General features: G+C 45.3%; 2 protein-coding genes across 6 annotated transcripts; both read left to right on the top strand.

Moving 5' to 3' along the window:
* The first annotated feature begins 735 nt into the window (after window positions 1-735).
* Window positions 736-4,650, top strand: APOD (apolipoprotein D). The gene is made up of 4 exons (XM_068407099.1): window positions 736-858; window positions 1,153-1,274; window positions 3,095-3,183; window positions 4,415-4,650. The coding sequence occupies exons 1-4, from the start codon at window positions 736-738 to the stop codon at window positions 4,648-4,650; spliced, it is 570 nt and encodes a 189-aa protein (XP_068263200.1).
* A 1,843-nt stretch (window positions 4,651-6,493) lies between these two features.
* PPP1R2 (protein phosphatase 1 regulatory inhibitor subunit 2) lies at window positions 6,494-23,783 on the top strand. 5 transcript variants are annotated; one of them, XM_068406283.1, is made up of 7 exons: window positions 6,494-6,683; window positions 11,428-11,535; window positions 12,018-12,095; window positions 12,401-12,504; window positions 13,761-13,940; window positions 16,965-17,015; window positions 23,678-23,775. In XM_068406283.1, exons 1-6 carry the CDS (start codon window positions 6,526-6,528, stop codon window positions 16,967-16,969), a joined length of 633 nt encoding a protein of 210 aa, XP_068262384.1. In that variant the 5' UTR covers window positions 6,494-6,525; the 3' UTR covers window positions 16,970-17,015; window positions 23,678-23,775. The 5 variants fall into 5 exon arrangements, with proteins under 5 accessions (XP_068262384.1, XP_068262383.1, XP_068262385.1 ...); XM_068406282.1 differs by lacking the exon at window positions 23,678-23,775 and adding an exon at window positions 18,378-18,484; XM_068406284.1 differs by lacking the exon at window positions 16,965-17,015 and having other exon boundaries at window positions 23,678-23,783.

Below are 23,783 nucleotides of genomic sequence, written 5' to 3'. Positions count from 1 at the left end.
CAGCACAGCTCCTGCCTCTGCTCCACAGAAAAACGTGTCCTTTCCCTCCTCTCAGCATGATTTTGGGGGTCGGTTTATGTTTTATTTAGTGCTGATTTGAGTCTCGACCAACTTCCCCACCCTGCAGTGCTGCGCACATCCTGGCACATGGAGACCTCCTTGGAGGCAGCTGCACTGTCCCTCCCACCGCCCGGCAGGGCCAGGCAGCCCTGGCACACGTGGGGATGTCCCTCTCGCCATGCAGGCTCCTGCATGTGTACACTGCTCGCTTCCATGTCCCAGGGCCCCGGCTCTGCCCTGGCTCTGGAGCACGTTCCTTGTGCTCCAGCATTTTAGAGCAAACATCTCTGCATTTCCCCTTGCCTCAGCTTTGGACAGATGACGATGCTTCTGCATGTCCTCAGGCATTTATCATCCCTGCATCTTGCCAGGTGTCAGGTGGGGGTGATGCGTACAAGTGCTCTCAGCAGGCGTTGCCTTGCTTCCCGCAGAGCCACTGGGCACAGCCTGGGCACAGGCAGGGCTTGAGGCCATTTTGGGCTGGGGGCTTATTTGGCACAGTGTCTTTGTGCTCTTCTCATGATCCTTTTCTCCTTGCTGTGCTCCTGAGGTGCCCTGCTGCAGACGTCCTGTCCTTCTCACTGTATTTGACACAAAGTTCTGCTCCAGGGGGGCCCCAGCTCAGCTATTTTCCTTCTCCCCAGGTCCGTTTCCCGCCTGCACCCCGGCACAGCCATGCTGGGCCCAGCACTGCGGCTCTCGGTCCTGCTCGGCCTCCTCAGCTTTGGGAAAGGCCAGATGTTTCACATGGGACCATGCCCAGACCCACCAGTCCAAGAAGACTTCGATATCCACAAGGTGTGAAAAGCTTTCTAAAAATCTCACGGTGGGTAGCAAGTTAGGCTAAGGGGGCATGGGACCGATGGCCAACTGCCTGGGGGCATGGAGGGGGCTGGCGGGGCTGGTCTCGATGCCTTGTGCTGGCACTGCCAGCGTGGGTCTGTGGCCCTGCTAACCCCCTGCAGCCTCCCGCGCCACGGAGGCAGATGCTCGAATGAACCGAGCGGGCAAAACTGTGCTGGCAAACAAGCTGGGCTGCTCTGCCTCAGCACTCTCGTGCTAAAAGTGTCTCTCTGGACTTTCTTCCATCAGTATTTGGGGAAATGGTACGAGATAGAGAAGCTGCCCTCAAGTTTCGAGAAAGGAAGCTGCATCCAGGCAAATTACTCATTGAAGGAGAACGGGAAGTTCAAGGTGATCAACAAGGAGCTGCTGTAAGTGTTTGCGTTCAGGCTGTGTCCTCGCTGAAGCGGTGGCACTCCTGTCACCTGTCCTGACATCCTGGGTAGTCATTTTTCTCCAAATTGCCTATTTCTTGGGCTGGGGGTGCTGGGGGAGGCACCCTGTGGTTGCAGTAGCTCTGCTGGGATAACAGGCTTTGCTGTGGTTATGGTAGAGATGTGGGTCTCTGGTTTCTGCCAGTGCTTCCCTGGGGCTCACCAGGTCCCTGTCTCATGGTCCAAGTTGAGCAGTGAGAAAATAGATCAAATGCACATGGTGACTCCAGTGTGAAATAGCCTGGGTCTCCCCCCGACTGGTTTGTGATCCCCAGTGATAGCTGAGAAGCCAGATGCCCCGGTCCTGTCCTGGGGGGTCACAGGGCTGGTTATGGGATGGCAGCCACCACCTTGTGCCCCTGTGTGCTGAGAGGTGCCCGTGCCCTGTGCTCCTCTCTGCTCCGGAGTACAGGGACCCAATGAAAAGGGGCAGGGAAGGTGAAGCACATTTTCACTTAAGCCTTTGTCAGCCTTTTTCTGGAGCATTTACCTTGCACTGATAGTAACTGCTGCATAAGGGGACTGGCAATCATTGCCAGTTTAAATCAGTGAGCAAAGTGAATGCACCAATTTTTCCCTGTATTATACTTGATCGTTTGCAATTACCCTGAGCCCTCACGGCTTTTTGCATGGACAGATGCAGATATTAATTCATCTGTTTCCATCACCAGCCCCGGCGGTCGTGGGGTGCCGCTGTGAGCGGCTGAATGTGTGAGAGGGAGCGAGCGGTGAACGCAGCGCTGTCCCTGCGCTCCCTGGCATGGCATGGGGACTTTGTTCTGGCTCACAATAAGAACAACGTAGCAACACATCCCTTGTGTCCATCAGAGAGCAGCGTCCATGCTGCTCGCTGACCACGCAGCATTGTCTCTGCAGCTCCGCTGCTAGGGCAGCGCCTGGCAAACAGCTGGGCATTTATTTGCGCCTGCATTAATCTGCGTGAGATTAATGACTGTCGGTGTCACCACTTCAGCAGCTCAGGACCCTGAAATGTCAGGAGTATTTTGGGTCAGGTGTGCACTATGCATGGCTCCAGCATCAGCCCCTCGACCTCTGCTGCAGGCAGCATTAGCTTCTGCCTCCTTGGCTGTTCCTGTTTCACAGGCAAGCCTGAAACTTTCCTGCCCCATAGGTAGCATCCAGGTCTTGAGGCATCTGGGGAAAAATGCAACTATAAGATGGGCAGCCCGAGTCACAGGGCTTGCTGCCAGCGGGGCAGTGCTCTGAACGAGCAACAAAACAAACCCTGCCTCACCAAGCAGGGACAGGTAATTTGTGTGCGGACGAATGTGCTGTGACCTGGAAAAAGTGCAGGTGATTAAACAGAGGTGAACACATGCCTTCCACAAGTAGCAGAAGCTGAGCTGCTTCCTGGCACATCCGAGATCAGTGTTGGGATCCTCCCGTCCCGTGCAGAGGGGTCTTGCTCTTCCTCTTCTCTATCACTGGACCCTGGCACTGAAGTACACCCTGCTGGCAGGGGCACTTGGAGAGAGGCACCCTGGGGCGCTGGGGTAGTTTAACCTGGGAGAGCACTTGCTCCACTGTGCCTGGCCCAGGACCCATGTGCTCTGGGCACTGCTGAAACCATCTCCAGGGGTGAGCTGTTCCTCCGGGGATGCTATGGTGAGCTGGTACATGTTTCAGCCACCTCTTGGCAGGTGGATGTGTCAGGAGGGGTGATTTATTGGAAGAAAAAAAAAAGGTGATTTCAAACCCACCTGATTTTATTTCTCACCTTGTTGTTCTCCCCTTAGTTCCAATGGCAAAGTCAACGAAGCCGAAGGAGAACTCATGCACATGGATGTAAAGGAGCCGGCCAAGCTGGGCGTCCGCTTTAACTGGTGTAAGTGTGCAGCTGGGAGACTCGCAGCCTCCGCGGCTCCCTGGTGCCCGCTGGCCTCAGCAGCGCAGAGGGCAGCGCCTGCACAAAGCCGGCTCCGCTGCCGTGCCATCAGGGGTGCAAAACTAGCAGAGCAAGAGGCGAAGCTGCCCCGGTGACTTCAGCGCAGCATGACAGGGCAATGGCAAAGGGTTAGGACAGATGTTGTGACCAGCAGGCAGTGGTTTGGTGATATTTATACATCACTTACAGCAACAGCCCCTGCGGTGGTGGAGCACTCTTCACCAACTGATCTCAAAGCAAGAAAGATCAGCAGCATTAAGGTCTCTCCAGGTCATTTCACAGATGGGGACAGGGAGGGGGGGAGGTGGGGGAGGCAGCCCCACAGCCACTGTGAGGCCAGGAGTAGGCTTGTTTTTCTGAACACAGTGATATAGCTACTAGCCCACCCTGCCTCTGCTTACAGACGCCTTTTAATAACCATTAATAATGTGGTTTTGTTTGCTCTTTCTTCCCTTGTCAATGTAACACACATCAGGGGCCTGCCAAGGTGCAGGGCATTTTATTCATGTTGCGCAGCACTTTCCTCTGCCTGCTGCAACACTTGGAAAGCGAGCAGAAGTCTGCTCTTGGCTCCCTTTTTATTCTGCTCCCTCACACCTTTTCCTTCACCATTTCATAGCACTCACACAGATGAGTAATTTGGAGAAACGGGTGGGGCAGGGGTATTTGCAAAGGACAATTATTGCTCATGAGCACTGCCAGACTTAATAATGCGCTGCTAGGGCATCACCCACAGCCGTTTTCCCCGCAGTGTGCAACCCCAGTCATCCTCGCTGGATGCGAGCCCCAGAGAGCAGCGCCCAGCATTCCTGAGTACATCAGGAATACATCCCAGGGCACCTACGCCTGCCCACTGCACCTCTGCTCTCTGCCTGACGGTTTGAGGCTGGAGTGGCTGCCCCTCATCAGAGCAGATGCTTTGGGTGTAGCAGCCTGATGGAGAACAAAATCTGGCCCACGTGGCCGGTGCTGGTGGGATGGGCTGAGCCACACGGATTCCCACCTCCTGAGCTCCAGCTGGCTGCGTGGGGCAGGGGGTGGTGGGGTGGGAGGTAGTGGTTTGTGCTCCTCGGATCAACAGTGTCAGCTCCCAGCGCTAGGGCTCCCTCCTGCTGCAGAGCAGTCCAGAGTCACTTATCCATGGCGTTCACAGTGCCCTTCTTTCTCCTAGTCATGCCTTCTGCCCCTTACTGGGTCATTTCTACCGACTATGAAAACTACTCACTGGTTTACTCCTGCACCAACATCCTCTGGCTCTTCCACATCGACTACGCCTGGATTTTATCAAGAGCTCCCGACATGCACCCAGAAACCGTGGAGCACCTGAAGAGCGTTCTCCAGTCCTACAAGATTGACACCGAGAAAATGATACCCACGGATCAACTTAACTGCCCTCCCGAGATGTAACTCCTGGCATGCAGTGACACCGTGCCAGACCAGCGATGAACTTTGTTGCTTTCTTTATTATCCATTAGAATTTCTCTAAGTAACAGAGAAATGTAATAATCCTTTCGCTAACGGTAGTTTGCCAGCCCTGAGTTACTCCTTGCTGTCATTCCCTCTAGCGCTCTCCCCATTTTTTCATCTCACTCTGACTTTCGCAGAGTAACTGACTGATTCAAAGCTAATGAGCGAAGAAAAGAAACCCTGAAGTGCAGACGTGAACCTCTGCTGTTCCTGTGAGTCCTCCAGTATGTGGATGGGAAAGATGTGATGTGCAAGTGTTAGTCCCGGGCTAAAACCTTTCATCATGTGCCCCCAGGTTTGTTTCCTATTTTTGTCTTGATGTCTGAGAAGTCTAAAAGTGTCCAGAAATTCAGCATCGCTCCATCCCGTGTCTGTACGTGACTTGCCTCAAGTGAGGCTGGTCCTGTGCTCCCAAGGGGTCAGCTCTGAGAGTATCTGTAAGCAGACAAAGAGATGCGTCTGCTCCCTTGTCCTCTCCTCCCAAGGCTTTTCCCAAACACCAGGAGATGGCAGGTTCTGCCTGACATCCCGCTCACTGCTTTTGTATGTGCCAAGTGCCTGCTGGCCCTGCATCTGCCCTGGCAGGTGTTCACCAAGCACCATGACAACTCTGCTTGAATAGCATTGATGCAACTGATTAAAAATGAAATCAAAATATCCGCTTCTGGGCTTTTGTACCTTCTGAGCCGCATGACCTTTGCGAGCAGGCTGGGGAGGGCTTGGCACGCAGGGGTCTGCCCCTCCTTTGAGGCCACGGCACGTGAGAACAGGAACGCAGTGCAACATGAGCAACCACGTCTGAAGTTAAATGGTTTGCTCCAGGAGCCTGGAGGTCTTTCCAGCTCTCTGGGATCGGATGTGTGGGCTTTCCCATCCTCTGAGCCATGCCAGCAAACCCATGCCAGCAAACCCAGTGACCCCCAGCTCCTGCTGCTTTTGTTGACATGAAAAAATAACCATGTGGACATAGAATACTTTAAGTCTGCAGGAAATGTTCCACGCTTACTGTGGTGGGACCCCCCATCAGTGTGGGTGTGGAGCAAAGCGCTTTCTTGCCCTGGGAGGGCTACAGGAGCTGGGCGGGGAGCCAGCATGTCACTAATCTTTACCAGTCGGAGGAGGCTGAGGTGGGAGGGAGGCCTTGCAGGGATCAGAAACAACTGCCATATTTAAGCCATTATCCCTTTAAGCTTTTAAATCCTAAAGCCACAGTTCCTGTGACACAAAATCAAACACCCCACCCGGATCCTTGGGCTGTGAGGATGACGGAGGCCACGCTGGGATGCTGAGCGCCGCATGGTGGCTCCCAGGTGTGTTAGATTTTTGGGGCAGATCATTTCATCGCTGCTTCATCAGGCTCCTGTTTCCTTCCCCACACGGACGGTGATGCTGTAGCCCACGTCCCCACGCAGCTGAGCTGCCAGCCCACGGCGGGGTGGCTGTGCCGGCACCGAGCCCCTGCGGCGGGGACCTGCAGCCCCCCAGGAGGGGCGGCCACCACCCTGGGTCCGGCCGGGAACCGGGATCCGCAGGTCCTGCCGAGGAACGGGGCGTTTCACTGGCAGACCCCGCGCTGTGTGAGCCCGCAGGCCCCGCGCTGCCCCGCCGCTCGTGTCACGGGGGCCCGTGACCAGTCCGGGCTGTGCGGGAGCCCCGCGGGTTGGGCGGTCCGCCGGCCGCCAGGGGGCGCGGCGGCGGCGGGCTGAGGCGGTGGCGCGAGGGGCCCCTCCCTCCCCGCGGCGGCGGCTGTGACGCGCGGCGGGGCGGGGCCGGCCGAGGCGGCGGCGCAGGCCGGAAGCGGGAGGGCGCGCGGCGATGGAGGCGCCGTCGGTGCCGGCTGCCTCGGCGTCGGGCGCGGCGGGGCGCGGGCCCATCAAGGGCATCCTGAAGAAGGGCGGCGGCAAGCTATCGGCGGGGGGGTCAGCCCCCGGGGCGCGGCGGGCCAGCCCGGCCCGCGACGAGGACGAGCACGGGTGAGGGCCGCGCCGAGCCCCGCCGGGGCTCCGGTGGTGGTGAGGCGGCGGCGGGTCCCAGCAGGGCCTCCCCCCAGCCCTCCCCTCCGGCCCCCGCCAGCCGGCCTGCTCGTCCGAGGTCACGGCGGAGCGGGGTCTGCCAGGCGGCGTCTCCAGCTGGGGGTTTCTGGGCTCCGCCGGTTTTGGGGATGATGGGAAGCGGGAGGGCGGCAGTGGGGTGAGCGGGGCGCTCCCGTGTGCGGCCCGTGCTGCGGCGGCCCTGGAGCACGGTTCCCAACGCCGGCGATGGCGGGCAGTGGAAACACGCTGCTGGGGCTGGGGTACCGCTGCGAGCGGCGTCTGTGTCAAGCAAGGAGATGCCGGGGCTGTGCGCCGGGGTGGAGGGAGCGGGGGGGAACAGAGGGGCTGTGGTCGTGACTCTTCCCAGGAGCGCGGTGTGACAGCCCAAAGAGCTGATGTGGTTCTTTGCTGTTTATCACATGTTAGCAGCAGCAGTATTATCTTTAGATCCTCGTTCAGAGAGACAAACAGTTTCTACGAGGTTTTACAGTTTCTACGAGGATAGATCAGTTTGGGAAATATGCTTTGCCATGGGAGATTCACGCTCAGTCTTCCCAAAGGTAGCTTACTTCTCTGTAACCAGAAGTGTGTCCCTGGGGAGAGGACCTCTCCCTGGTTGAAACATAAGTAAGATGTATTCTGGGTTGTGCAAGATTCATCTATCAAGATCTCGCACTTGAGAGTACATGCTGGCCATGTGGTTTGTATTTTGAATGACAAGAAAATCTTGGTTTAATTGTAACATGCTGAGTTAGTCCAATTATGCAAGAAGGGGTCTTTAGCGAGCCAGCAGCTGCCTGCGACCAGTAAGAATTCTTGCACCTTTCCTGATGTTAGCACCCAGTATGCACTGCCTGTCATTGCTGTGAGACTCCATCACATCTGTGATGACCAGGGTTTGGCCTGAACTCTGTGTTTCTAAAATGACATTTGATGGATTTCTTCATTGGGGACCTCACTCTTGCAAGGAGAGAAATAATGATAAAATGAAATGGACGTGCAATTATTTTTTTTGTATTCTGGTAATAGTCCTTTCCTCTTTGCCTAGTTAAGTCATGAATATAGTCTAAGGTCAGCAAGGTAAGAACGAAAAGTTTTGGGTTTGCTGTGTTGCGTGTGTTAGCTGCTCCTGCTTTCCAGAGAGAAATTATTGCAACTGAAGGAATGAGATGATGCTTTTGAAGGGGGTGAATGTAGGTACCAATATGCTACACATGTTGCGATTTTATTTTTTCCTGTTCTTTAGTTTTAATACAGTGTAGCACAAGGTGTTTACTACCACATCAGACATAAACTAAAACTCGCTGTTGGTCTCCTCTATTTCACTTTCTGTGGTCTCTTTTGTACCATCTTGAAGAATGATCAGAAATTAGAGTACCAACTGATGAGCTGAGTATATGGTGTATTGGTTATAGTAGACAGTAATTTCTTGCAAAGCATTTAAGTGGGCAGGAGTCCAGCTTGTATTTCCCATTTACCAATGTGTGTCAATAAAGTCAATTAGATTAATTCTGAAATTGCCTTGCGAGGTAAACGATATTGGCTAAACCTGGCAGGCTGCATTAGAAGATTTCCTGGAAAGATCAGTAAATGGTATTTAAGGCTGGTTTGTGTGCAGGTATTATTTTTGGTTGGCAACAGTTCATTTAAATCAGTGTTATTTTTGACTTTAGAAAAATGATTTTGTACTTAAAAGAATGATAAGCAGTACAGCTGTGATATTGCTTGAAGATTAAAAAGTAGTTTATAAATTGTCTGTTTTCTTCATGCACCTCTGTCAGCAGCCTGCTTATTTCTGATATTGAAATTCAGAGATGAATACCTTTAAAAATAGCTGCAGATGAAAGAGCTCATTGTGTCAGCTGTCATCTTTTAAAGCACCATGTTCAGTAGAGCTTTCATATATTTGCATCACTAGTGACCTTGCACTGTTGTTAGTGATGATAAAATTATTTGGAAAACTTCCTTAATGAAAATATGATGCAAGAGGGAAGCTTGTGAAATTGGGACACCACTGGAACTGCATCCTAAGAGCTGAGATCATGGTTTAATGGTAGATATGTTCTTGGCTTTCCTGGTATACAGTATTTCTTGTCTTAAGCCTCCTCTAAGAGCCTGTGAACAATCTGATCTGGCATTTTACAGAGGAACTAAGTGTGTGTGTGTAGACAGCTGTGTTGGAACAGGCAAGAGAAGAGTCTGCTATGATAGGAGCAAGTGAGGTGTGAGAGGTGTTCCTTTGGGTAATATTGCTGCAGAAACTTCTCGCCTGTCAAGGTGTGGTCTCAAAATAAATGATTATGTATATTTAAAGATGTGAGAGAATACAAATGAGCACTTCTGAAAATTTTCAAAGCTAATTTTCCTAAGGAAGATTAGATTTCATATTTCTGTATGAGAAGGAGTGTCAGGAAGCATTTTCCTGTGATGGTCCTAAGCTCTATCATTAACGCTGCTCAGGCATGCCTAAGCATGCTCAACTGGAGACAGTCAAGGGAGGTGTGTGTTTTTAGAGCACTCAGTCACCCTCCTGTGATGGCTTTTTACATGGAGGGGTAAAATGACACATGTGTCTGTTTGCCACTAATGATAATTTTTTTCCTAGCTGAATTTTAAATTGTGCTTTGGGAGGTGTTCCATAGCCAAGGCTTTTCAGGTTGGAATCTAAGTTTGAAGAAATGAGCGTGAAAAACTAAACCACTGAAATCTTCCTCAGTCTTGTATTTATAAGTTACTGAATTGCCAGCTGTAGGCTGTCTAGTTTCGAGCGCAGTGTATGCCAAAGAGATTCTTCTCAGGTTGCCAATACTATTATTAGGTATCGAGCTGTGAGCCCAGGCAATAAACCTTGATGTGCTCTGGGCAAATGCAGTGAACGCAAAGCATGGGATGGGAGTTTCTCCCATCTGTCATATTTCCTCTTCAGTTACGCCCTGTCTCTTACAGGGGCTATGTGCCATTCTTCGCCTGCTATGGCTAGTAAAAATTCTCCTGTGCTCACTATGGAACTGCACGATCATCCTGTGTTAGTCATAGATGAACTTTAAGCAGGTGTTTAGCTTATGTTTAACTAGTGATTTTTCAGCTCCTAAATAGATAGGTTTGAATAACTGACGTTCCTAGACTAGAGCTCTTGCTTTGTCATCATGAAGCTCATGACTCTCCGCCCTGCCAGAGCAGGCGATCTGGCTCACGTGTTGTCCGCTTAGGTTGCAATTCTTGTGTTGTAGTTCGAACAAAATGATTAAATAAATCTGAAACCTCAAACGTGAGAGTTTGGCATTGGCTACTATACGCTAAGGGGATTAAGCTCACTTAATTTGTGTTTATTTCTGGAGTATAAGTCTGTGGCATGTAGGATTCAGCATTAACTCCCGCATCTATTGTTTTATCCCTTTAGTTTTTTCCCATTGTATTATGCAGTGCTCTCCATAAATGTAAAATTTAGTTTGTGCTAGGAATTTTGCTTTGTCAGTTTAGTTTTACAGATAGCATTCTGCTCAAGAGCAGTTGTATTATTGAGACTGAGTATATTTTTCAAATCAAGTAATTTGTTATTGGAACAGTCTGTGTTTAAATAAGAGTAGTTAAGTTAAAGTCTTCTAGCCAACTGCCCACCCCCCCCCACCCGCCCCCCAAAAAAACAAACCAAACCAAAAACCGACACATCCCTGTAACATTTGCTTCCTTAAACAATAATTTGCAACACTTCAGGAATATGTTAATACATAAGGTAATATTAAACAGTGGAATTATTTTACTATTCTAAAGTTAAATTTCTTGATTTAGTCTAAGGGAAAGGCCACCTTGTATGAAGCCTGCAATAACTTTTTTAGAGAAAATGGGGAACCTGGTAGGTTCTCTTGATTAAACATTTCTGTGGCTTTTCGATCAGTGGAGGGGTGACTCTTCCTCTGGCCACAGGGCTATTGCTTTCCTTGTGGCTTATATATTTTGTCAGTCTGGGTGGACTTTTATTTCCGCAAATACACCCAAAGTTGTACATTCTCTGATTAATTGAGGAAATTCTAGAAAATGTAACATCACTGGTGCCTGTCTGTATAAAATGTGAAACTCCCTTGGCCTAATTACTGCAGTGAATCAGTTCTGTTTTATGATTCCACTTTAGGATGACAAAAGCAGTATTAATAACCAGCTTGTTCAGTGCTATTTATTTTACTGCAGGAAGTTATTTGTTGGTTGGTATTGTTTATGCAACAGTTTCGCTAATAGTCATGCATCTCACTGAGCAGAGGTGAGGTGGAAGTTACTTGGTTTTGTTGAAGTGTTGTGGGTTGTAATAAGAGGAAGAATGATTTTACAGTAACTTGTAACAAGAGCAAACAGTTAATGGGACAGTGATTGAACAAGACCGGTAGTCTCTTGAGAAAATATATGTATGTATATGAATAAGAATACATTTATAGATTACTGAGTTTATTTAGCTGTTGTGAATTGTTAGGGAAATTCAGTTGCATTGATAATTTGTCATGACTTAACTAAAGTATGTATAGAACAGTGTTTAATAGACATACTTTGAACATGCCTGTGTGTCATAACAATATTCTTTGTGCATAGTATGTAGTAGAGGTCAAAAGAAGTTCTAAACATTTGTTTTCTGTGGCCAAACAGAACTACTTCGTTTTAGAATATAGGAAAATTTAACTTTGTTTTCTTATTCCAGTAAAAAATCCCAGAAGTGGGATGAAATGAACATCATAGCTACGTACCACCCAGCGGGTAAAGATTATGGCTTGATGAAAATAGATGAGCCAGATACTCCTTACCACAGGTAGGCTTGCTACACTGCTGTCCTACGTGATGTCAGATGACATAGTAGTTTTACAGCAAAGTTGACTTTGTGCGTTGCAGTATTTACTATAGCTGATTGCCTGACAGACTGTGCAGGCCTACTGAATATATGCAACATACTCAGATTTACAAAGCTTCTAAATAAAGGCTTATAGCTATTGAGGAGAACTGTCAGAAAGGACAAAGCCAATTTTTAGAAGTTTTATGTCTAGCAGGCCTTAGGCTTTGAATGGAATAAATAAGTCTGACTTGTGTTGATTTTTATTTTTTTCGGTTAACATCTGTGTACTAGAATATAAAGTTGTCATTCATATCAATATTTAGATTAGATTTGGAAAGTTTTTAAAATATTAAAGGAGTCTTTTAATTTAATTGAGTGTTGTAAGGTTTTGACTGTTTTGTCAAGGAAATTTTAAGCAGCAAATTGTTGACAGAGGCTACCTTCTTTGTTTGCCTTCTAAGCATGGGAGAAGATGATGAGGATGCAGTGAGTGATTCAGAGTCATATGAGCCCTTAAAAGCAGACGTGTTGTGTGAAAAGTAAGTATTGTCATAGAAAATTGACTATAAACGTTGAGATAATTTTTTCTTTCCTGGAGTAGTTTTTCTTTATGGAAAGGTGTTGCTGGTTTCTCTAGAAGTCAAACTTTTGCTATTGTCAAATTAAGTAGTTTTTGGTGTTTGATAGTGCCACTGGTACTTTAAACCTCTTGCAGGTTTTTAGTACACATAAATATGGCAAAAATAATGAACAATGCAGTTTGTATGAGTGTTATGAAATTTCATATATTTTAAATAATGAAAAACTTGCTGCTTCAGCATTTTCTATTGCATGTTTTATGTAGACTGGCAGCTGCAGCTGAAGGTAAAGGACCCAAGATTATGGCAAAGCAAGAGGAAAGCAGTGAGGAGGAGGAAGAGGATGAAGAATTAACACCTGAAGAACGAGGTAAGCAGAAGTTGTTTGATTTGTTTTCTTTCCTACAAATAGTTTCAGATTTTCAGTAAGAAATATTTGGTAAGAAAAAGTACTGTCTAACAAAAAAATGTTGTCATTTGAAAATGAAGATAAGTAGTCTTTGAAGGGTAAGTAAAAGATTAAACAAATATGCTGTTTGTTTGTCATCAGGACTGTTTGGTTTGGGATCTACATATAAATAGGAATTTGCTGTTACTGGCTGCCCCTTTGTATACAAGCTTAAGGTGTGGGAATTCCTCTCAAACGTAGACTTCTCAAATAAGAAACTTTTCGGTTTTGGGGTGAGGGCATACTTCTTAATCTGAACATATTTCAGATAGACTTAACAATTCAATGAGCATTGCTGCAATGAAGATACTACTTGCTTGCAAACATACAGATGATATTTCTGTTGTTTTCAAAACGACTGGTTGATGGATCCAGGAGGAAATCTATATTTATTCCTAAGCAAATTGCCTCATGCATCTTCAACAGAGATGTTGTTTTGTATTAGCTTGGGCTAGAACTTTTTGAGGAAACAGTCGAACAATAATACTTCTATGGTTTCAGGCTTGCGTTATCTAGCTGTTGCTTCTCATCTTTCCTGGCCCCAACTTTGAGCGTGTAACCTTACTATTCTAAAGGAAGAAAAAAAGTGTTGGGGCTGCCAATAAGCAAAATTTAATTTAATCATAATGCATTACTGCTAGACCTGCTAATGTTTAATACATTGAGCAAAGTTAGGCTTCAGGCCATGGGGAAAGTGGAAAATATTTTCTTCTACATGTGGTAAATATCTCTCTCATAACTGGCCTTTGGTAGCTAGCCAGGAGTCAAGCTGGACATCTGCAAAAGTTCATCTTCTATCCCACCAGTATGTCTCAATTTGTCCTTAAGTTTACTTAGAAACAAGGCTTATGAAACTTGGGAATTTCGTATGCTGTTACTAGATGCTTCTCTTGGTTCAGACTTGCTCTTACTTGCAGACAGGTTCTTTTAAAAGTGCTTCAGCCGTTCCAGTCCATTAATTACTAGCCTTTTTGTAAGTCAGACTCGTTTAAAAGAATACTCCACTGCTTGAAGAAAATAATTTTAATCCAGTGATTGCTTGATCATACAATCAGTGGAGTTTCAAGGTAGGAGTAAGTTTGACCTAGGAAGCAGTTAGTGCCTCTCTGAAGAGGAAATAAGTTGATTTCTTTTTTTTTAAAGGGAAGAAATAAATATTTGCATTTGTTTGTCCACAGAGAAAAAGAAACAGTTTGAAATGAAGAGAAAAATGCACTACAATGAAGGACGAAACATCAAACTGGCAAGACAGCTCATGGCAAAAGAACTACATGGTAAAGAAGAGGATGATGATGAGGATGAAGAGATGCACGATGCTGCAGATGTAGAAACAATGAATACAGAAGCTACCGAACATGGTGAGCTACTAATTAATCAAAAAGCATGTTTTAAGTACTAGTGGTCCTTTCAGCTGTTGGGAAATGAATACACTCAAGTGTGAGAATGAATAGGAAGGGCACAGTATGTATGTAACGCTCAGTGTGTAGTCCTGCATGCTGTCTTGATAGGTGGATTTGTAGCATGGTACCACAACCATCGGTATTGCTAATTAAGTGCGTGGGCTTTTGTTTATTGTGACAGAAAAGCAAACACCTGCTTCGTACTATTTTCCCAGCATAACTGACTTTTGGAAGTGAAGTGGCCAGCATCCTTTTTAAAGGAAGAGTTGTCTTGTACAGAACACTTGAAGCTGTGGCCACAGGGGACAGCTTGGCCTTATGTTGTGGTTCAGTTCCCATTCTGCCCCCAAACCATCCTGTAGCCAGCAATGGGAAACTAGCACGCATGTTTCCTCCCTGTTAGGAGGAGTGTATCTAACTTCCTCAGTAAGAACTTCTGCCTGTCTTACTGTAATGTAAAACTGCTGTTAGGACTTCAGTATGCACTTGTCCTTAAGCAGTAACGTTCAATTCTATAGTATGGGATAAGACCCTCAGCTTTGCTGTTAGTGCAGCTACTGGAGGAAAGCCTGGAACTTCTAGCTGGGAGCTGTTTCTGGAACCTGCTTCAGGGCTGTCTCTTGATAGGAAACTCATAAAACTATGTAGAGGCTGACACCTTCTTTTTCATCTTTAAGCTTCTCTCTGGGTGAAAAGGGTAGACTGTGTAGTAAAAGTCTTTGATTTTTGTGGTGGCCTTCTAGTGAATAATTACAGCTGTTCACTACCCACCACTGTGTGTAACAGCACTTCGAACAAGCTTTTGGCATTAAAAGTAGACATCTGTTGCTCATGAGACTAGTGGCAATGAAGTCTGTAAGCCTCATTCATCTGTTGCTTGGCAAAGCTATGATACATCAGCACAATCTGCAGACTTGGGAAGATGCTGCATGGGTTTAACTTGGTTCACATTTGCTTTTCACAACCATGTGAACTAGGAACTCTTCTAAAACTAGTTTAAATTCCACACAATAAAAAAGAGATTTGCAAAGTTCCATGTTTTTAAGTTCTGTGGATTGTACATTTTAGTCCCATTATTTATTACAGGAGGGCTAATGCCTTCATAATTTCTCAGAAAGGGTCATTTGGTATGTGTCTGAGACCCGTTAATGGACTGATTTTATCAAGTAACTGACCATATGCCTTACAATGGCTATTTACTAGAACTTCACTCTCCAGGGGAAAGGAGGGCTCCAATAGGCAACCATAGGACCTTCCTCCATGGCTTGAAGCTGCCATCTCTCTGCACTCTGCTGTAAAACAGAGGCAACTCCGCTCCCCAGCTGCATTCTCCAGTGGAAAGAAGGCACACCTTTGCAGCATTTTTCCATCTCTATTGCTGAAGTCCATTCCACCTTGCCTCATAACCAGCTTCAGAGCCACAACTGGTAATTATCAATTTTAGACTGCTCATGGCCAATAGATTCCATAAATGTAACTGTTTGCCATTTTATCAACCCATTAACTAACTGGTTCACCTCCACACCACAGCATATAGAAATACTTTCCGTTAACTTGATGTAGTTCTCAATTCTTCATTTTTGTTTTGTACCATTCTGCTTAACAAACCTTGATGTTTCATTATCTCCTAATCTCTGCATCAACTATCATAGCTTTCGGTCTCTGTACTTGATCAGTTCTTCTGAGGTTAAGTACTGATCTCACTTTTGTAGCAGCTGGTGAATTGAATGCCCTCAGACTGATCATGTGTGATTCTTTGTGGCAGGGTTGGTCAAAGGATGACGGAATATGGTCAAAACTGTTAATAAACCTCTCTGTCTTCTGCCACTGCCCGTATTTTAAGAAATTCCTACATTGAGATGATAAATGTTCAGCAGCATAGCTGTGTTAAAGTAATGTCAAAGATTTACTGAAATAACTTTTTTTGAGATGACATCTCTTTATCGCTCTCTCATCTGTATTCTGAGGGCAAAAAAGAATCTTTGTATTCATAAATGTTAATTAAACAGATATTAGAGCTACAGAATGTTTCTCAAATAGCTGGTTTTAACACTCGCTGCTTGGGTGTTTTGCTAGTCTGTGCTTTTGGTCATGCCATGCTTTTGGTCACAGTAAGCAACTGGGTGTTTAAAACAGTATTTCAATTTGGTTGTTTCCTTCATGGAAGTGGATCAAAATGCTACTAATATTCTTGTTCCTGAGATTCTCCTGTTAGGACTGTAAGCGTGTGGAAAGATTATTCATCTGGATAGCTTTCAGAGCGCTTTGACTTCGAAATGTTGTATTTTAAAGTGCTTTCTTATAGAGCAGAAAAGGAGTGTTTTCTTTACTCAGTGTACTCGGTGATGGAGGAGCTGATTTTTATGATGGCTTATTTTGGCTTCACTCTGTTAAACTAGCAGCTCTGATGCTTGTTTTTAACTGCAAAGGAAATGTCTGTCTTTTTCTGCTTGTTGTAGCTACATTTTGGTAATTTCTTCCATTCGACTTCAGTTCTATTGAAGTTATGGAGATCATCTGGTGATGTGGCTACCACTCACCTGTTATGTCTGAGACTGTCAGTCTATGTAAGTGAGAGCTGGCATGCAGTGTCTTTCTATTCCAGTGGAATAACATGACATCTATAGTACTGATGATCATTCTAGGCAAAGATGTGACACAGGAGGCATTTCTTAGTGGTCTGTTGTGACTCTAGGACTCCGCTGGCTCCTGGGTTGTTTTTCAAGCAATTTGAGACCCTCTTCTCACTTGGAATTTTTTTTGTCCATGAAGATCCCTTAAAGGTTCTGTGCTTCTCTTATCCGATGCTCCTTTCTACCCTCTAATCCTGTCTGTTTTGTATTTGAGTAAAACTAACGCTACTCTTCTAATCTCTACACTCTCCTTTTGAAGAAGGGGCTAAAGATTTAGGACAGGTTTTTAAGAAGGCTTCTGTCAGATACCACCAGGTCTGCTAATATGAGTTGCACTTCTTGGTTACAGACTGAGATTTCTTGCTGATTGAAGTGAAGACGGCCAGTCCAGTCAGTGATGGTGAGAACTGTTTGTATATTTCTGCCCGTCTTCATCGTGGGCTACCAAGTGTTCTAAGTGGATGTGTCATTCCTTTCTTGCCTCGAGTAGCTGTAACTTACCCCACGCACATGGATTCTAGCAGCCAAGCTTTTCGGTGGAAAAGAAAGTTCAAGTTGTAATAGACTGCATTAGGATTGCTTGCTTCAGCATTTCAGCTTCTCTGGAATTTCTCTGGTTACTCCCTATTTTGACTCCATGAATGACATAAATAGACTTTGTCAGCAAAATAGTGATCTTTGTTCCTCTCCACAAACACTTTTCCTTTAAAAATTCTCTTTGAAATCACTGAAAGAAAGATTCCTGATGTAGGTAGATTTAAGCATGATGATTTCAATGCAGACCTCTCTCTACTTCTGCTACACAAAAGTACCACATACAAAGGTGTGATCTATAGCAGTTCAATTGACAAGCAGTAAAACTATTGTTCTCTTCTTATGGTTCTTTAGGATTCATTGCTATGATAACCCTGCTCAGATAACACTGATCAGCTTAGCTGTCAGCTGACTGGGTGGGCTCTTTTGGCCTTTGGTAGATACAGAATACATTGTGTTTTCTTAACCACAGCAAGCATCACCCTAAAGATGACTTAAGTGAGAAGGCTGGGAGCATACACAAATTGGTTCTGCTGGTTAGCTAAGCTATTCAGCTGTTAAACTGCACTTTTAGTCTAACTTGTGCTGAAACCTAACTGTCCTTTTTGAAAGATTATCATCTGGATGTGGTTTTCTCTAATCTTTGCTTTATGTGCTGAATTTTCAGGTGCGCATATATATATACACACACACATATTTTTATATAGTGGGCTTTTTCATGTGAAAAGCACTAATGAGAAGGTGCTTTCTCTGATTTATCACTGTTCTTTGGCTCAGAACCACAAGTCTAACGACTTCCTGAAAAACACAACAGACCGTGCTCCTTCATTTATAAGCTTGTTTTGTTTTAAAGTATCTCATCTGGAATTGAAATGTGACCTGAAAAGTACTGTGCTGGCTTGTGCTTCAGGAACCTCGTATGTTAGTTCTGCAAACTGATCTCTCTCTTAACTCCTGGGTTAAATCCCCTCAGTTCCAGGGGTGGTGAGCATTCAGTGCTTGTCATACTGAATGGTGGTGTTAGCCATTTCCTTAGAATAGGAGGGTGAAATGACTATTTGGGAAGTTTCTGCACTCTCAAACTAAAAGCTTGTAGGTTGCTGAAATGGGTTGGCAAACATTACCTTTGGAGAAAGCAAAGATGATTTCGGGAGGATTTTTGTGTGTGCTTTGAAGATATTAAATGAGTGTGAAGAATTCTCTATTTTTTGTAATCTTTCTTATGCAGCACATGCTACTCGTGACGAGCTGGAAAGTAGAGCACACAGCGTAGAAGAAATCTGTCCAGAACTGTAACTGCTTGTCAAAGACACAAATAAAAACATCGCTTCATGATTTTTGTGATTAAGGCTCTTAAATATTGAGAAGCATATCGGTTACAATGTTGTATTGCCAAGAATGTTAATTTTAGACTTGTCCATTAGGCAGAAAAACCTGTCTAATTGATTTATTCGTGTGCCTAGTCTTTCATGGAGAATACTGCTTCATAATCTGTTCAACCAGAATGGCATTCCCTGTATGTATAACACTGATTATCTTGCATAATGTACTGTTACTTTTCATGCTTTGAAACAGACAGTATCTTTTGGTTTTTCACTATTTATTTGACAGTGTTCTAGGTGTGGCGTCTCTTATGGAAAGGTTTGGGATTCAAGAGCTGAATGGTACAGCATATATCAGATTGACATGCAAGCTATTTATCAGATGTGTTAAACAGTTTATAAAGGGATTATTTTAAGTCTTACAACTTTTTTGTAAAATGTTGACCTGTTAATCTAGGTTTCAGTATGTTATTACCTGTAGTTTCCCAGTCTTTACAAGAAGACCTGTACTATTTTTTAAGAGTGGTGTTTGGAATCAGTTGTTAGTTTCTGACTAAGGCAGTACTAACATCTGGTGGGGGGAATGGTTTTTACACTGGAACTGTGGTAACTTGAACTTTGCATTTGCATAAATCCACGGGCCCTGATGGGATGCACCCGCGGGTGCTGAGGGAGCTGGCGGAAGTCATTGCTAGGCCACTCTCCATCATCTTTGCTAAGTCGTGGGCAACGGGAGAGGTGCCTGAGGACTGGAGGAAAGCGAATGTCATTCCAGTCTTCAAAAAGGGCAAGAAGGGGTAGCCGGGTAACTATAGACCGGTCAGCCTCACCTCCGTCCCCGGAAAGGTGATGGAACAACTTGTCCTTGGTGCTGTCTCTAGGCACATCAAGGATAGGGGGATCATTAGGGGCACTCAGCATGGCTTCACCAAGGGGAAGTCATGCTTAACCAACTTGATAGCCTTTTATGAGGACGTAACCCGGTGGATAGATGATGGTAAAGCTGTGGATGTGGTCTATCTCGATTTCAGTAAAGTGTTTGACATGGTCTCCCACAGCATCCTCGCAGCTAAACTGAGAAAGTGTGGTCTGGATGATCAGGTAGTGAGGTGGATTGTGAACTGGCTGAAGGGAAGAAGCCAGAGAGTGGTGGTCAATGGGACTGAGTCCAGTTGGAGGCCTGTGTCTAGCGGAGTCCCTCAAGGGTCGGTACTGGGACCAGTTCTAGTCAATATATTCATTAATGACTTGGATGAGGGAATTGAGTGCACTGTCAGCAAGTTCGCTGACGACACCAAACTGTGAGGAGTGGCTGACGCACCAGAAGGCTGCGCAGCCATTCAGAGAGACCTGGACAGGCTGGAGAGTTGGGCGGGGAGAAATTTAATGAAATATAACAAGGGCAAGTGTAGAGTCCTGCATCTGGGCAAGAACAACCCCATGTACCAGTACAAGTTGGGGGCAGACCTGTTGGAGAGCAGCGTAGGGGAAAGGGACCTGGGGATCCTAGTGGACAACAGGATGACCATGAGCCAGCAGTGTGCCCTTATGGCCAACAAGGCCAATGGCATCCTGGGGTGTATTAGAAGGGGTGTGGTCAGCAGGTCGAGAGAGGTTCTCCTCCCCCTCTACTCTGCCCTGGTGAGGCCGCATCTGGAATATTGTGTCCAGTTCTGGGCCCCTCAGTTCAAGAAGGACAGGGAACTGCTAGAGAGAGTCCAGCGCAGAGCCACGAAGATGATTAAGGGAGTGGAACATCTCCCTTCTGAGGAGAGGCTGAGGGAGCTGGGTCTCTTTAGCTTGGAGAAGAGGAGACTGAGGGGTGACCTCATTAATGTTTATAAATATGTAAAGGGCAAGTGTCAAGAGGATGGAGCCAGGCTCTTCTCAGTGACATCCCTTGACAGGACAAGGGGCAATGGGTGCAAGCTGGAGCACAGGAGGTTCCACATAAGTATGAGGAAAAACTTCTTTACGGTGAGGGTAACTGAACACTGGAACAGGCTGCCCAGAGAGGCTGTGGAGTCTCCTTCTCTGGAGACATTCAAAACCCGCCTGGACGCGTTCCTGTGTGATATGATCTAGGTAATCCTGCCCCGGCAGGGGGATTGGACTAGATGATCTTTCGAGGTCCCTTCCAATCCCTAACATTCTGTGATTCTGTGATTTAACTGTCATTATCTCTTCCATCGGGACTGGATGTTTTGTGGAGTTCTCTTTGGCTTGTCATGAGAACATGGAAGTTCCCTCCAACTTTTCTCTTAAAACCACATCCACTGTCACTCTTCTGGCTCTTGTGTCAAACTTCTGGTCCCTGCCAGTTGTATGAAGAGTGCTTGTGCTACTAACACCTGAGGAAAAACACCCAACCATGAGCAAATCCACATCAGGACTGTGAAGATGAGCTGATTTTAGGCTCTGGCTGTCCTTTATATAAAGATAACTGCTGATGATCTCCTACTCACTTCGGGTTGGTCACCTGCATACTGAAAACCACTGGTCTAAATCTTCCTCTATCCATTGCAACTTACAGCAGCTGCTTTTGTAAAATGAAGGCTGTTTGGAAGAATAGAAGGGAAACTGCCTAATTCAAATACTTGTACACGGTGTGGTTGTATAGCACCTGTAACGATGGATTCTGAACCTCCAAATTGCTGTAAACAATGTCCCACTCGGTGGAATTTGACTGGTGAATGTTCCAGTATTCAGAGTAGTTCCTGGGTTTTATTACACAAAAGAAGTATACACTTAAGCTTTAGTTTGGTTATAGAATACAGTGTATATCTTAATTTTGATCTGAATTTGATATGTTGCAAAAATCCATATAATTATATGGATCTATTTTAAAATGTCTTTTTGTCCACTGTATATGTGAAGTTTGAATAAAAGAATGAAAGTTATTTTACAGTTATATGCATTCTCAAGTGTGAGCTTTCATGAAATCCCAGAGAGACTGAGAGTGAATAAGGCTATGGGATGCTGTCCTTTGAGAGATTTATACAGGAATAATTCATTAGAATGGATGCATTGCCAAAGATACCTGTGAGTTGTGCTAACTGGGTGTTGCAGTGTGCCTTTCCCAACTATCTCCTCTCCTTAGTAGGTACCAGGGTTGTCAGTTGTGGGTTATTGAGTCTCCAAAGGGCATAAATCGGGATTAAGAGCATCTTTTTACAAGAAAGAGTTGAACGCTTGATTCAGTCCAGTGTAGTAATGCTAATTTTTCAATATGGAGAATGCTGTTTCTTCTTGTATCAAACATGGTCACTTCTATAGAATAAACAGGGGCAAGGAGTAAGCATTTAGATACTTCTGACTCCTCAAGTCACTTACTGTAGTAGCTTTAAATTTGGTTCCCAAGAATAGGATCTCAAAACTTAAAGTTTGTACCCTTTATATACCAGCTTGCAGTGTTCAGACTGTTGGAATGTCTGCACCAACTTGTATGACGAAGCGACCAGCTGATGGCCTGGTCTGCCTCAGCTAGGGCAGTGAAGTCCTGCTGAGAGAGTGGCAGCACTCAGCAAAGCTGTGTTACTTTCAGACTGGAGCAAGAATGGGTCAAAACTTGACCTATGGGTAATGCAGATGTTTTCTGCGATGCTGTAAAAGATTACTTGTTCTTTGTCATAAGTACAAGTGGGTACTTTGTACCCGCAATTAAGGCAGAATCCATCAGAAACAGCTCTTACATGAGCTAATGTCCTGCCTTCCTTCCCCCTACACTTTCTTGTCCAAGATCTCATTTTCATTTTGGTGCTCAGCGGGGGTACCTTGCACCCTACAATACCTACAAAGCATTTTGTTTAACAAACAAAAAAACCTTTGCTAACTTCCAGTAAAGACCTTTCCTGTAATGGCTTCCAAAATCCTGGATGAAATGGATATGTAGCTTTGAGGGAGGTACCGTATACGTAAATGCGTGAACCTCAATGTATAGTAGGTCCCTTCATCAGTCAGCTGATTTTGAGCTGTCTGGGTGATCTCCCTTTTTCCACACTACCGAGCCCCCAAGTTTTAGTTAGCTGCCATTTTGGAACTTGTACTGGTTTTAGTTACGGGTTTTACTAAAGGCTTTGCTCTCCTCTTCATTCTTTTCAGTGCTAGCAAAAATTCTGTTCGTGCTCCTTCATCTCACTCACCTGGAGTGCAACCCGATGTACCTGACACTGCTTTTAACTGAGAGGCTGGTGTACTTGATTTTTATCCAGGCTTACATCTTCATGCATTTTAAAAGCTAAAACAGGCACGTTTACTTTGCAGTAACTAGAGATACTCTATATAGATTTTTTTACAAAGGGATGTCTGATTTCCTTCTATTGTGGAAATACCAATTATAGTTCTCTGCTGAACGGGGACAAGAAAAGAAATGCCTTTTCTCTTTTTGCATTTGATGGGGACTTAGCTTGCCTGCAGGTCTTAATCTTGGGGTGCATCTGGTAAAGGCTCATTCATACAGTATAGGGTGGTGTAAAGAGGAAACAAAAGACATGCAGCCCTTACTAATATGGGCATTGAGCTCCACAGCATCATAACTGTGAAGCTTCTTGCACAGGTTTAAATCCTCAAGCTGCATCCTGTTTAGAGAAAATATTTTCAATATGCTTCCAATAGGAAGATCACTTGCAAATAAGAGCCTTAACTCAGTCTTTAAATGTTTTTTCTGTCCTTAAAGTTTCTTTCACACTGAGTTGTATACAGTTCATGGAAACCAAATATTTTTTCCACAGCTTGCTCTTGTGTTGAACTTGTATATCTTCCCAGAACTCTGTTTCTGTAACATGCTTTTTGTGGTCTTTATTATGATACCACCTCACAAATGTAATTATTCTGTTTGAAACCAGTGTTAAGTATCACAATGTAAATAAAACCACTGTTTTCATTACTGCCTTGTGGCACTGATACTAGATGTATTGGTTTGACTTCTGAGAGCTTTTTAGAAGAAAACTGGCAGCTACTGTAAAGTTTGCAGGTGTGTTCATAGATGAATACTTAAACCAATATTGCAATTTCCTCATCACTGCAAATGAGGAAGTACTCTTTAGAGTAGCTTTGATATATGTCAGTTTGTACACACCTTCAGATTTTGTGGTTGCTTGGCTACCTCGATGTGAGGGTAGATTGGGAACCTGAATCATGACTTTAAGTCAGCAGCACCACAGAAAAGTGTGCATTTTTCAATGTAATTTTCTTTGTGTGTTGTCAGATTAAAGCAAGACCGGTCTGTCTCTTCATGGTCAGCATGGAGCAATCACTCACTAGTGGTGAGTAATGGAAAATGACTAACACCAACTACTCCTTATGAAGTAAAA

This window comes from Nyctibius grandis, chromosome 8, assembly GCF_013368605.1.
Source record: "Nyctibius grandis isolate bNycGra1 chromosome 8, bNycGra1.pri, whole genome shotgun sequence".
Lineage (NCBI taxonomy): Eukaryota > Metazoa > Chordata > Aves > Nyctibiiformes > Nyctibiidae > Nyctibius > Nyctibius grandis.
Note: the sequence above shows the minus strand (reverse complement) of the source record. Positions and strands in the feature narration are given on the sequence as shown.

Excerpts from the sequence above, each read along its gene's own strand:
- APOD (XM_068407099.1), top strand. The coding sequence starts at position 736 with ATGCTGGGCCCAGCACTGCGGCTCTCGGTCCTGCTCGGCCTCCTCAGC. Across the intron at positions 1,275-3,094 it reads GTGATCAACAAGGAGCTGCT|TTCCAATGGCAAAGTCAACG; the intron begins GTAAGTGTTTGC and ends TTCTCCCCTTAG. Across the intron at positions 3,184-4,414 it reads GGGCGTCCGCTTTAACTGGT|TCATGCCTTCTGCCCCTTAC; the intron begins GTAAGTGTGCAG and ends TCTTTCTCCTAG.
- PPP1R2 (XM_068406285.1), top strand. The coding sequence starts at position 6,526 with ATGGAGGCGCCGTCGGTGCCGGCTGCCTCGGCGTCGGGCGCGGCGGGG. Across the intron at positions 6,684-11,427 it reads CGCGACGAGGACGAGCACGG|TAAAAAATCCCAGAAGTGGG; the intron begins GTGAGGGCCGCG and ends TTCTTATTCCAG. Across the intron at positions 12,505-13,760 it reads ATTAACACCTGAAGAACGAG|AGAAAAAGAAACAGTTTGAA; the intron begins GTAAGCAGAAGT and ends GTTTGTCCACAG.